Source organism: Dreissena polymorpha, chromosome 14, assembly GCF_020536995.1.
Source record: "Dreissena polymorpha isolate Duluth1 chromosome 14, UMN_Dpol_1.0, whole genome shotgun sequence".
Classification (NCBI taxonomy): domain Eukaryota; kingdom Metazoa; phylum Mollusca; class Bivalvia; order Myida; family Dreissenidae; genus Dreissena; species Dreissena polymorpha.
In genome coordinates this window covers 35,360,387-35,373,654 of record NC_068368.1, presented here as the reverse complement: position 1 = coordinate 35,373,654, position 13,268 = coordinate 35,360,387, and the positions used below count along the sequence as shown (strand labels likewise).

Below are 13,268 nucleotides of genomic sequence, written 5' to 3'. Positions count from 1 at the left end.
TGTACAGCCTTTTTTGATTTCAGAATTAAATATCTGGCTTATTCAGCATTTTTCGACACATGTTCTTCTTAACTTTTATTTTAGTTTATATTGAAATATATGTATCCTCCAATTACCGTAAGTCGACCGGTTAAGGAAACAAGTAAAAGAATTTCTGAATTTAGGCAACAAAATGCAGCAATATACTATTTACCTTCAGAGATTTATTTAATTCCCGTTAAATCAATGTCAAAAATGATTATTTACAGCATGTTTTACTACGCAAAGCCGATAGTTTCATACACACTACAAGAACATTTACTCCGCGCGTTGTTTACCTTAAGTCGATACGTCACATCCGGGAAAGGGACAGCACTCTAGTGGTAATGGATTAGGCCAACTTAACTTAAAACATCGCTTCTTTGAACAATTTTAACAAGAACTAAAACAGTAAATATATATTAAATATGTTTTCAATATTTTATAAATACAATTGAACATGTTTCTTTCACTTTTCTTAAGAACAATTTTCACTCTTCTTTAGCACAGCATGGGCACATAAATGTTGCACCTCTTCTGATGACTTTAATTTCTGTACAAAATGACAGGTGTACCCAGTGGTTGCAGGCTCTATTGTCACACTGTGCCCATTTTACAAAATTGTTTGAGATAAGCCTGAAAAGAAAACAAGTAAAAAAAATCACCATTAAGAAGAGGTCTGAAAACCAATTTAATAAAAAAAGCTTTGCCTTAAATTTACTACGATTTACTACTACTATTTTCCGATATGAAGCGCTGTCAATGAAAGTGTTATGTTAAGATCGTCTGCTTTACATTTCAATGTTTGTGGGAATTTTATAAATAGGACCAATAAAATGTATGGGATATAGTTAAATTTGTGTAATTTTAGTTAAATTTTTATTTTGAAATGCAATTTTACCTGTTTTTTCCTCATTTTGTTTTTATTTGTTTTTGTTTATAAGCGTAGTTATGTCACTTCATCGAAATACTCGGAGCGCTTGCGTGTGACGTCATCCAAATGGCCGCGTTTTTAATGTAAACAAAGTGGTCGAAATTAGGTCATGGTCGACTTACGGTAATCCTACGATATAATAAGTTTTTTACACATTTTATATTAATTAATAAATATTTGACAAGATTGTATATACCCGCTTTAAATACCGCACCTAGCTTATTGTTTACACTTTCTCTATGGGTTTCAAGATGCTGTTGACTCGCTTCAAAAGTGAGTTCACGATGATAAAGCCAAAAGGGTTACATGTACATGCAAATAAGTGTTGTCGGAATCGTTAACCTTGGCCACTGGCTATAGATTTAAAACATTACATCAACATGACCAACAAATGTAAAGCTCTAGAACACAGTAATCATGCTTAAGACTTAGGCTCAGTTTATATGAAATTCACTTGCACAGAACATTGTCATGCATATCGATTCACTATACTGACTATGTGAAAAAAAATTAATTAAGCTGTACGTTTACCAAAAAACATACTGAAGTATTGTCTGTCAATTTTCCTTTGCTAAAAATTTGCAAGCAGACTTGAAAATCTCATTTATCTTGAAATAATTATTTACATGTTTCCAGGGATGTATAATAGTCTCCTTCTAATAATGTAGAGTAAATGGTGTTTTATAGTTTGTTGTTTACACAGATAGTTGTACCAATGATTATTTAATCCATGTCTTGCTTCTAAATTGTTCATGGTGTTCTTATTATTATTTCATTATTCACTGATGTGTACTTGTTTCTAACTTGAACAGAAAAATTGATGGCTTGGCTTGAGTTTATTGAATATATTTTAATAACCAATTAATTAAAAACATATAAACAAATATACAATGCCAACACATAAATGGAAAACATTTCAATGAACACACAAACTTTGTTGTCATGATAACAGTATATCTGGTTATTCTGACTTCATGTGTTAAAATGATTGTTTAATTATGGCATGTCTTAAATACTTAATTTTAGATAATAGATGCATTTTTACATCTGCTGTGTTTGCCTTTGGATGGCAGTGTTCTCCATGTAGCAAGTACAGTATGGACTGCCATATTTTTGGCACAAGACCCTGATAAACACAGGTATTTAAGCGAGGTATGTAGCATGTTCAATAATAAAATATTAATACCTTAACTTTGAGGCATTTCCGTGAACATTTAAACATTTACCGGGTACATTAAAATGACAGCACATTAACGTTATTAAGAAATAACCCTTTGCATTGACCAATATGATGGAAACCATATTTTAGCTCACCTGAAATTAAAGGGCTGAGATTTTGTGACAGTTGCTGGAACATGTAAAAACTTTTAAGCATTGAAATATTTTTAAATATTATGAAATATGGTCATAACTGCATGAAGGTTCATGTTAAATCTGTGCATTTACTTGGTATTTATTAGGAATTGTTTGATGGTCTCAATGAATAAAAGTATATAAAGCATTGATTAAAAGAAGTCTATATTGTTATTTTCAAGAATAACTTGATTGAGTATTATAAGTTCGGCTGTTTTCAGAGAAAACTCGAGGTATTGTCATAGCCAGCTCGTGCTGTCCGACGTCTGTGTCCTGCTAAAACCTTTACTTTGGCTCTAAAATGAAAGTGCTTCACTTACAACTTTGAAACTTTATATGTAGATGCACTTTGATGTGTTCTACACACCACACTCAATTTTAAGGTCAGTAGGTCAAAGGTCAAGGTCTTTGTGATTTAAAAATAATTCTGACAAGCTTTCATTTATTCAAGACTGAACCTGCCGCAGAGCGTTGCTCTTGTCTTAAGTGTACTATTTTCTATGCAAAGGTGCAGATACTGGAGTATGATCATCTGGTTGGAGCAGTCAATGAGGGTGGATTCCACTTGTCTCTTATAGTAAGTGAAAATGATTCTCAATTTACTTGCGAAATATCACGGTTGTCAAATTTTTAACTTGGATACATGTATAAATGGCATGAAACATTGTCTACTGGGCCTCTACAAAAATTGGTTCCATAACAGAGCTGGGGCCAAAATTTGCCCTGTCCTGTGATGAATCTGTTTTTCCTCTATGTGAACAGTAAACCCTTCAAAAATCTTCACTCAAAACACATGGCATAGAGCTTACATTTTTGGCATTCGTATAGTGGGCTTCTACAAAGATTGTTGAGATTACAGGCTTGGGGCCAAAAGTTAGGCCCACCCTGGGGCCCAATATGTTTTCCCTACATGTATATACTAAAAATACTTCACAAATAGTCTTCTCTTAAACCACAAGGCATATAGGATAAATATTGTGCATACAAAATTGCCAAGTGGACATCTGCCAATATTGTTCAAATTTAGGCACACAGGTTAAAATTTGCCCTGTCCTGCTGGGCCATCGTGTTCATACAAGAAAGTATGTAGTTAGTAAAAACTTAAAAAAAACCTTCTCTGAAAACATAAGGCATAGATAATAGGTTTTTGGCATGAACAATTTATAGTATTTTCATCTTGATTGCTAAATTTATTTTTCTTGTTCAAAAAAATATCCCCAACCTGGAGCAGTCAAATTATTTTTATATATGTACATAGAAAAAAAAACTTTAAAATTCTTCTAAATAGGTTAAATTTTCAAGATTCCTGCCAGTGGGACTAATTATTAAGATCGCATATTATTCAGGTTAGCACCCCAAGGCCCTCTGGGGGCCTCTTTTATTTTCTTCAGGTTGTGCAACCGAAAGACAACAAAGTATTGTACATAAATCCGATGGGGGAGCAAAATGTTTCCCAGCAACAGATCCTGCAACAATGGATGTAAATGTGTACATTATTTAATTAAACAGATTAGATACATTTAACTTCATATACTAAATTAGAAAATATCACAGACTGTAAAATGCTATGTAAATATTTAACTTGCAAATAATCATCATTTATATAAAAAGTTTACACTGATCAGATTGTGGAGGTTTTGGTGTCATGTCCGTTACCGAAATTAGACTTCCTGACAATATGTAGCATTAGCGTAATTCCTTCTAAGTTTGATTGACACCTTTCAGTGGTTTATGGGAATAATTGCTACCAAGAACTTTTTTATGTCCCCCACCACTATAGTGGGGGACATATTGTTTCTTCCCTGTCTGTAGGTCTATCTGTCTGTAGGTTTGTTTGTTGGTTTGAGTGTATGTTTGCGTCAAACTTTAAAATTTGCCATAACTTTTGCAATATTGAAGATAGCAGCTTGATATTTTGCATGCATGCATGTGTATCTCATGGAGATGCACATTTTGAGTGGTGAAAGGTCAAGGTCATCCTTTAAGGTCAAAGGTCAAATATATAGCTTCAAAGCGGCGCAATAGGGGACATAGTGTTTCTAAAAACACTTTTCTTGTTTAACCATGTGACCCTGACATTAACCTAACTAAAAATCCTGATAATTTACATTTAGGCTTAGTACTAGCACTTAGCAAGTTTCATTAATATTCCTGCATTGGTTTGTTTACGAGAAGAGGCGTGGACAAGGGAAACATTTCTTTACTTTATGCTTTTGTTTGCTCTTGTTTGAAGTACAAGAAATCCATGTTTTAACCTTCTAACCTTGACCCAAATAAAAATCCTCACAGTATGCCGAACCAAGCTAGCTATTAATAAATCTGACCAAGTAACATTAAAATCCTTCATTGATTTATGCAAAGAAGCACTGGCAAGGTAATTATGTTTTTAACCTTGTGAACTTGACTTAATTGACAAATCTGCCAATATGCAAACCAAGGCTTTGTAATGAACACTCCTTCTAAGTTTCTTTTTAATCCTTTAAGTGTTTTATGAGAATAAGTGCTGACAAGATTCAAGGAACATCTAACCAGACATCCTGACATCACTCTGGACAGCGCAAAAAATATGTCTCCATTACCAGCTAGGGAATTTCATTCCTTATTCATTCCAAAAATTTAGCAAATAATATTTGTACTCATAATGTATCATTTATGGTGATTTGATGATGTTGTTTTTTTACTTTTTGCTTTTGAACAGTAAATTTGTGCACATTCGGCGCTTATCCAGCATTGATATGGGCGGACCAATACATTGGAACATACTCTGCCCACGTCATGCAAAACAGTCAGATTCAATATCTTGCGGTGTCTACGTTTTAAAGGTAATGGAATCTGTTATTTGTACTTCCCAATGATTTTTTTTCTTTAAGCGTTGTTTGTCTTTTTGTCCATCTGTGACACTTTTCTGTCCACAGCTGTTTCTTAACTTTTTCTTGTAATGAACCTTAAAAATTATTTTCTATTATCATGTTGCATTGGTACACGCATAAAATTTATCTGCATCAACTTGGTAAGCCATAGTTATCCTCTTCATTGATTGAAAGTAAGGAATCTGCATCAACTTGGTAAAGCCATAGTTATCCTCTTCATTGATTGTAAGTAAGGAATCTGCATCAACTTGGTAAAGCCATAGTTATCCTCTTCATTGATTGAACGTTAGGAATCAGCATCAACTTGGTAAAGCCATAGTTATCCTCTTCATTGATTGAAAGTAAGGAATCTGCATCCACTTGGTAAAGCCATAGTTATCCTCTTCATTGATTGAAAGTAAGGAATCTGCATCAACTTGGTAAAGCCATAGTTATCCTCTTCATTGATTGAACGTTAGGAATCTGCATCAACTTGGTAAAGCCATAGTTATCCTCTTCATTGATTGAAAGTAAGGAATCTGCATCCACTTGGTAAAGCCATAGTTATCCTCTTCATTGATTGAAAGTAAGGAATCTGCATCAACTTGGTAAAGCCATAGTTATCCTCTTCATTGATTGAACGTTAGGAATCTGCATCAACTTGGTAAAGCCATAGTTATCCTCTTCATTGATTGAAAGTAAGGAATTTCATAACTTTTTTTTGCTTTCCATAGCTGTTGCTCAGTAACTATTGTATGTAACTACATGAAACTTGTAATTAATATGTATGTTCATAAAATGTTTGTGCGTGCCTAAGTATTACTTGGATTGCCTTGGTAAATTAGTTTTCAAACCCACTTAATTGGTTGAAACAGTTGTGTTTTTTTCTGCCCAATGCAACCTCTCAGTAAATATAATGATATTAACAACTTTAGTAAGCAGAATGCTACCTGCAGAATCAATCCCTAGAGTTTGTGCTCAGCAAAACACAACTACTAGAAGAACGGAGACGAATAGCCAGAAGACTGCTTTCTGAAGGGGGTAAATAATTTTATTTCCAACAAAAAGAAACACTGTATATATTTTATCATTTATCACTTTTCAACCATTTTATCATTTATCACTTTTCCACCAAAATGTTATATATGTTTTATATGTTTTGATTTAAAACCAAAAAAAAGCAAACCGTTATTATAACTTACCAGTGTTTTTTATCCAGAAAAGTTTTTTTTTATGCTTTCTTAAGTGAATTACTTTCCATTGCTTTTTTTACTGGATTATGAAAAAAAAATTGTTCAATAAGGAAAATGATAGAAAATGGCTTTACAAATAAGAAACAAATCATTGCAATATGATTATATTTTTTATTTTATTTTGTACTTTGCTGTGTATTCTTATGATCTCTCTGGGTTTGTCTGTTGGTAAGTCCTGAGTAAAGGAGCATGTCAATGGCAAATAGGGGATCTAATTGTCAGAAATAAATAAAACTATTAAAGGGTATTTAATTTACTTAATGATTTATTTAAAATGATACCCCATTATAATAATAATCCTGTAAGATAGGTGTTTTAATAAGTATTAAAAAAATCCCCAGGGCACTTTAACTAAAAATGAAGTAGAATGTAAATCATCAAGAGTCAAGACTAAAATTAACTTAAGTGTTATGCTATGCACTTATGATAATTGATAAAATTGTTAAGTCAAAGAAATGAAACACACACACAAATTCCAATACTGTCCCTGTGGAATTCGAACTCATACACTACAGAATCTGCTGGTTTGCATGTACAGTGTGAACATGTATACATGTATATGTAAATGAATTTATATTGCACTTTGGATGCCCCCAGGGGTTATACTGTTTTGCGCATGTAGGTCCGTCGGTCGGTCCGTCCACCAAATGGTTTCCGGATGTTAACTCAATAACGCGTAAACCTAGGATCATGATACATTATTGGTACAATGATTATGACTGGCACATGTCCCCTATTGATTTTCAGGTCACTTCTTCAAAGGTCAAGGTCACATTGACTAGAAACAGTAAAATTGTTTCCGGATGATAACTCCAGAATGCTTAGGCCAAGGATCATGTAACTTCATAGGTACATTGATCATGATTGGCAGATAACCCCTATTGATTTTCAGGTCACTAGGTCAAGGTCACATTGACCTGAAGCATTAAAATAGTTTCTAACATATTCACACAATGGCCACTATAACTGACAGCCCATTCAAGGGGCATGCGTGTTTTACAAACAGCCCTTGTTTGCATGCCTTGTTTGAAAAGCCATAGAAATAATATGTTTGGACACATGAATGACTAAATTAATTGCTGCAAATACTTTTAAAGCATATTTATTTATTCAAATTGTTAACTTACTTTTCTAGAATTCATTGGATGTCATCTAGAAGAGATAGCAAGTAGCCCATCAGTCGAACATGAGGTAACAGCCACCTTACTATATTGATGTGAATTAATTATAAAAATAAATATGTTTTAAAAATGCAGAAAAAGTTATCCGATGAAAGAGCAGTGGAATATCTTAGGCAAAGGACTCAGAATGGAAAGGGTTTGAGGAAACACTGTCTAGTCAGTAAGAAACACTTGATTATACAATCTCTTAGCAAAAGCAATAAGAGTCACTGTTAAAAACGTGCCCTTGCTAACAAATCTTTACTCAAAGTAAGGATAATTTCTGTTGTTGCTTTTCTATAATTCCTTTCTGATCTGATTTCCCATTCACATGATATTTCATCTCCAACATTAAAATATTAGGAAAACATAAGTGAAAATCACAGGAGTAATGAGATTGCAGCTGTCATTTACGGTAGAGAAAATGAGAATACAAAAACATAAAAGAAGTAAATATGAGTTCATCATGATCATTTTGCAGAACTCGGACCAGCTGGCAAACACCCCTGCCTCTGCCATGGATTTGGAAGGGGGAGACACTGACCCAGTAGTCGATCATGTGGCAACAACTAGGGTACTGTATTTATGTGAACTAATTGTAAACATGAATATATCCAAAAATGCAGAAAAAGTTATCTGATCAAAGAGCAGTGAATTATCTTAGGCAGCAGGAGACTTAGATTGAAAATGGCTTGAGAAAACACTGTCTAGTCAGTAAGACACAATTGATTATACAATCGCGAAGCAAAAGGAATCAGAGTAACTGTTAAAAGTGTGCCATTGCTTTCAAATCTTTTATGGGTATTATGGTAATTTCAATTCTTGCTTTTCTATAAGTCCTTTCTCATTTGAGATCCATTCACATGATATTCCATCTTCAACATTAAAATACTAGGATAACATGAGTGAATAAGCACAGGAGTAATGAGATTGCAGCTGTCATTTACGGTAGAGAAAATGAGAATACAAAACATAAAAGAAGTAAATATGAGTTCATCATGATCATTTTGCAGAACTCGGACCAGCTGGCAAACACCCCTGCCTCTGCCATGGATTTGGAAGGGGGAGACACTGACCCAGTAGTCGATCATGAGGCAACAACCAGGGTACTCTATTTATGTGAACTAATTGTAAACATAAATATATCCAAAAATGCAGAAAAAGTTATCTGATCAAAGAGCAGTGAACTATCTTAGGCAGCAGGAGACTTAGATTGAAAATGGCTTGAGAAAACACTGTCTAGTCAGTAAGACACAATTGATTATACAATCGCGAAGCAACAGCAATAAGAGTTACTGTTAAAAACGTGTCCTTGATAACAAATATTTCATCTGTGTTATGGTAATTTCAATTCTTGCTTTTCTATAAGTCCTTAGTAAATAAAGGAAGTAAATATGAGTATATCATGATCATTTTGCAGAACTCGGACCAGCTGGCAAACAACCCTGCCTCTGCCATGGATTTGGAAGGGGGAGACACTGACCCAGTAGTCGATCATGTAGCAACAGCCAGGGTACTCTATTTATGTGAATTAATTGTAAACGTAAATGGATCAAAAATGCAGAAAAAGTAATCTGATCAAAGAGCAGTGAATTATCTTAGGCAGCAGGAGACTTATAGTGATAAGGGTTTGAGAAAACACTGTTTGTTAGTAAGTCAATAACACTTGATTAAACAATCGCAATCAGAGTTACTGTTAAAAGAGTATCCTTGCTAACAAATCATTCTTCAGTCTTATGGTAATTTCAGTTGTAGCTTTTCTAAATTGATAAACCTCTTGTGTACCATAATGCAAAGCATATTTTTAGAGGTTCATCGACGTATCTTTTAGGTTAATTGTGGTATCGGTATACATTTGGTTTATTATTGGATTGTTAAATTTTGCAAGAAATATTTTAGGAAAGAGTCAGTGTTCACATTTATGCACTTCTGCAGAGAAGTGTTTGCATCTATATGCATCACACTTATTAACTTATGTAGGACTTTTTACTTGAAACATGTAATTTGTTTAGGAGTCAAGATATCCAGCCAGAGCGAGTACATCAAAGGTTTGTGGCAGACATTACCTGTTGACTTATCAAAGAGGGATGTATTTAGCTTTACCCTCCCATCAAAACATGTAAGTGCTGTCCAAGTAATTGTCGTTATCTACGGATGGATCTCATATTTATAGGAAACTATGTTTATCCTTAATCATCCTTTACACCTCATATCTGGTATTGTTGTCAGTAAGATTGATATTGATTTCCAACAGAAAGCAGGGTCTTGTTTTGCCCTTGTCAGTCTATTTTGCTCTCCGTCCTTCATTCACTCTTTTGCTTGTCCAGATATGCTTATCCATAATTGTCAATGGAATTTTATTAAACTATCAAGAAGTTTGTATACAGCTTGGTCACACATATCAATTAAATTATGTAGGGATCTACAACATAACCACAGAGGTTTGACCTTTTATTTGATTCAAATTGAGGTATGTTGTTTATTCGGAGCTTTCATTTAGAAACTTTTGTCTGAAATATCATGAAATAATTCTTAGTATGCTAACACTACATGCTAATCAAAATCTATAGAAAAAAGGAAATCTCAAGCAATTTTTGGCAAAGCTTATTATTTTGAAAACAGTTCAGAACAGTTTACATAATTTGATAAGAAATTCACATATGAAACACAATCTTAAGGAAATGCAATAAACCTTGATGTCATGTGTATAAATGTAAAGAAACAAACAATAGTATTTTAATGACATATTGTATAATTGCTTGTAAACATAATGTTTTAGGGAATTAATTTTAGTGTATTTATATTAGCTTGTCACTCTTTCACTGGCAGCAATGTACTTGACGTCATACTGGTTCTTTGATGCTTTTAATCAATGAATGTGATGTAGAAAATAATTCACAAAATAATTTAGAATTAAATCAAGGTCATCAAAGTGTAACGAATCCATAACAACTAAATAAAGGTAATTTCAGGCTTTTTCCGCCCTATGCTACGGGTCCGAAATTCGGCCCCATTCCCAATGCAAATCTGGTTGTTTTTTTCCCAAACAAAAAAAAAATTCCCAATTCCAAAAAAAAAAAAAAATAAAAATATTTTTTTTTTTTTTTTTTTTACTTAAAATATATAAGTTTACCTGATCCGGTGTAGAAAATAGAAAGTGTTGCATAATTAAATTATCTGTTTCCTTGAATTTGTTTTAAAAACTGTAAAATATGTTAATGATTATTTAAGACTTTCCTTATTTTCCTCAAAATCCGGCGCTTCACACGATTTTTTTCACCTCAAAAAAGGCCAGGCATTTTCCCCCAAATTCAGATTAAAAAACCTGCACTTATCTCACACGTCCATAATACTTTGTTAAATTTTAATAATAAGTTATCAAAATAGTCGTTATTTACCAGTTAACGGCTTCTTTGAAATATAAGAAACACTATTTACATGCGATCATTTTTCCCAATTGAGCCAATTTTGCGAATAATTTATTTCCCAAAATGGGGGTTTTCACGACGCGAAATTCCCAAAATTCCAGTGTGGCGTATTCCCAAAATGGAGCGGAAAAAGCCTGAATTTGTTTATCAGGTTCCTAAATATGCAGTAAGTAATTATATATACCATAATAAAATGTGTTATAATAAAGTGAAGGTGAGTTAATTTCTCTGAGGCGGAGAGAAAAAAAAAAAATGTCATTCCATACTTCTGTCTGTCACATTTTTCTATCTGGACCTGTTTTTCAGCAACTATTTCATGCAATTTCTGGAATTTTAAATAAATGTGTCAGCATGTTGATTGTTCAAATTTTTTGGGCATACTAGGTAACTCCTTATTTATGCCCCTTTAATTAATTCAAATTAAAGGAATTATGTGTGCTGTTTATGAGTACATTGTAGTTATTGCATGGAATTTCATATAAAAATCATCTTACTACTACCGAGGGTGCATGCATATATTATGTCAGTATCTACTTGGTATGCAAGTAAATAAATATTCTCATTTATTTGTTTATGTCCCCACCACTATAGGTGGGGGACATATTGTTGTTGACCTGTCTGTTTTTTTGTTTGTGTGTTTGCGTCAAACATTTACATTTGCCATAATGAAGCTAGCTAATTAATATTTGGCAGTCAAGGTCAAAGGACAAATATATGGGTCAAAATCGCTTATTTAATGCCTTCTTTTGCAACATTGAAGATTGCAATTTGATATTTTGCATGCATGTGTATCTCATGGATCTGTACATTTTGAGTGGTGAAAGGTGAAGGTCATGGTCATCCTTCAAGGTCAAAGGTCAATATATGGGGACATTATGTTTCACAAACACATTGCTTGTTAAATATTATGTCTGCAATAAGCTGTTAGTAAATTAACTATTGTGTGAAATATCATGTAACTAAAATGTTTTGTTTCAAATTGTGTTGTTCACTTCCATATTTTGTTTGGATCAGCTTTAAATCTTTCGATCCTTAATTGATTGTAATTGAGTTTTTCCCGCCTGGGTTATTGTTTGAAATTCAATTTTTATTATTATATTAACATCAAGTGTTTATTATTTATACAGTTGTTACATACATTTTGTCAGGATGGCTTGGTCAGTTAGAATTGTACCCTTTTTGATAGGCAGGGCCCTCAATCCATTTTAGGGGAAGCGGGTCCCTACCCATACCAGGGGGAATTTTCGCGGCGTTTACCTTTTGGGGGGATTTTTTACTTACTCTCTAATTATAACATTTGTACAGGTTTGCACTATATTCATTGCTTTTTTAATAATAAAGTATGTTTGACAATTAATTAAAATAGAATTGAGATATAATAATCATGAGACACATCTATCTTTTTTTTTTAGGGGAATTTTTCTCCCAAAAAGGGGGAAAAGTTATTTTTTCAGGGGGGAGAATGCGGCCGAATTTCGGCCGTGGATTGACCGATTGAGGGCCTGATAGGATTTTTCATTAGGATGGGGAATACCAACCCCATGATGAATTTTCTTGTTTTTTTGTACTGATTTCAATGTTTTCTTCATTTAGGCACCTTTTCGCAGAGAGTCCATTATTTATTATTAACCTAAGAGTCAGAGAAACTCATTGTCTGTGCAACGCCGATGATGGAAGGTATGCAAGGTTTCATTAATTTGTCCTAAAGCAAGTTAAACTATTAATTGAACAATAACAAAATAGTTACCTCTACATGAAACTTAAACACCAAAATATATTGTAATTGTCCTTCCGTTTCTGAAAATGTTGGCTATACAGGAATCATTTTCTCTTGACAATTGGTCTCCCTTTCTCAAAATTTGTCACTCCTTTGCAACGAATCAAGGGATTCAAAAGCATTTTTCCCTTATGTTCACCTTCAGAGAATCAAGTTGCAATTAACACACCGTGCTTGTTCAAGGTCAAACTTTGAATAATGCTACAAATTTGCCTACACTTAAAATTGCTTGTCTACTTCAAAAAGGTTGAATGTTGTTATATGTCTGACTGGTTTTTATGCCCCCGGTAGGAGGCATATAGTGATTGGACTGTCCGTCTGTCTGTCTGTCCGTCTTTCGTCACACTTTGGGTTAGGTTTGGGAAAATGCTCATTATTTTATATGTCCCTTGAGATGTTACCTTCATATTTGGTCTGCATGGGCATATGGGCAGGGCCTTTCCATACGCACACAAATTTTGACCCCTGTGACCTTGACCTTGAACTAAGGGTTTTG

General features: G+C 33.6%; 1 protein-coding gene and 1 long non-coding RNA gene across 2 annotated transcripts in view; one reads left to right on the top strand and one right to left on the bottom strand.

Annotated features, from left to right (window-relative positions):
- Window positions 1-445: 445 nt before the first annotated feature.
- On the bottom strand, window positions 446-1,269 carry LOC127857105 (uncharacterized). Its single transcript, XR_008038340.1, has 2 exons — window positions 920-1,269; window positions 446-654 (listed from the first exon to the last, which is right to left on the bottom strand). It is a non-coding gene; the product is annotated as an uncharacterized LOC127857105 (long non-coding RNA).
- Window positions 1,270-5,134: 3,865 nt separating this feature from the next.
- LOC127857287 (uncharacterized) overlaps window positions 5,135-13,268 on the top strand; it is an 8,940-nt gene continuing 806 nt past the window's right edge. Inside the window, exons 1-7 of the mRNA XM_052393699.1 lie at window positions 5,135-6,195; window positions 7,543-7,598; window positions 8,049-8,141; window positions 8,581-8,673; window positions 8,988-9,080; window positions 9,580-9,686; window positions 12,589-12,672. Coding sequence (XP_052249659.1) covers window positions 8,085-8,141; window positions 8,581-8,673; window positions 8,988-9,080; window positions 9,580-9,686; window positions 12,589-12,672 — 434 coding nt within the window. The 5' untranslated portion in view covers window positions 5,135-6,195; window positions 7,543-7,598; window positions 8,049-8,084. The remainder of the gene's footprint in view (window positions 6,196-7,542; window positions 7,599-8,048; window positions 8,142-8,580; window positions 8,674-8,987; window positions 9,081-9,579; window positions 9,687-12,588; window positions 12,673-13,268) is intronic.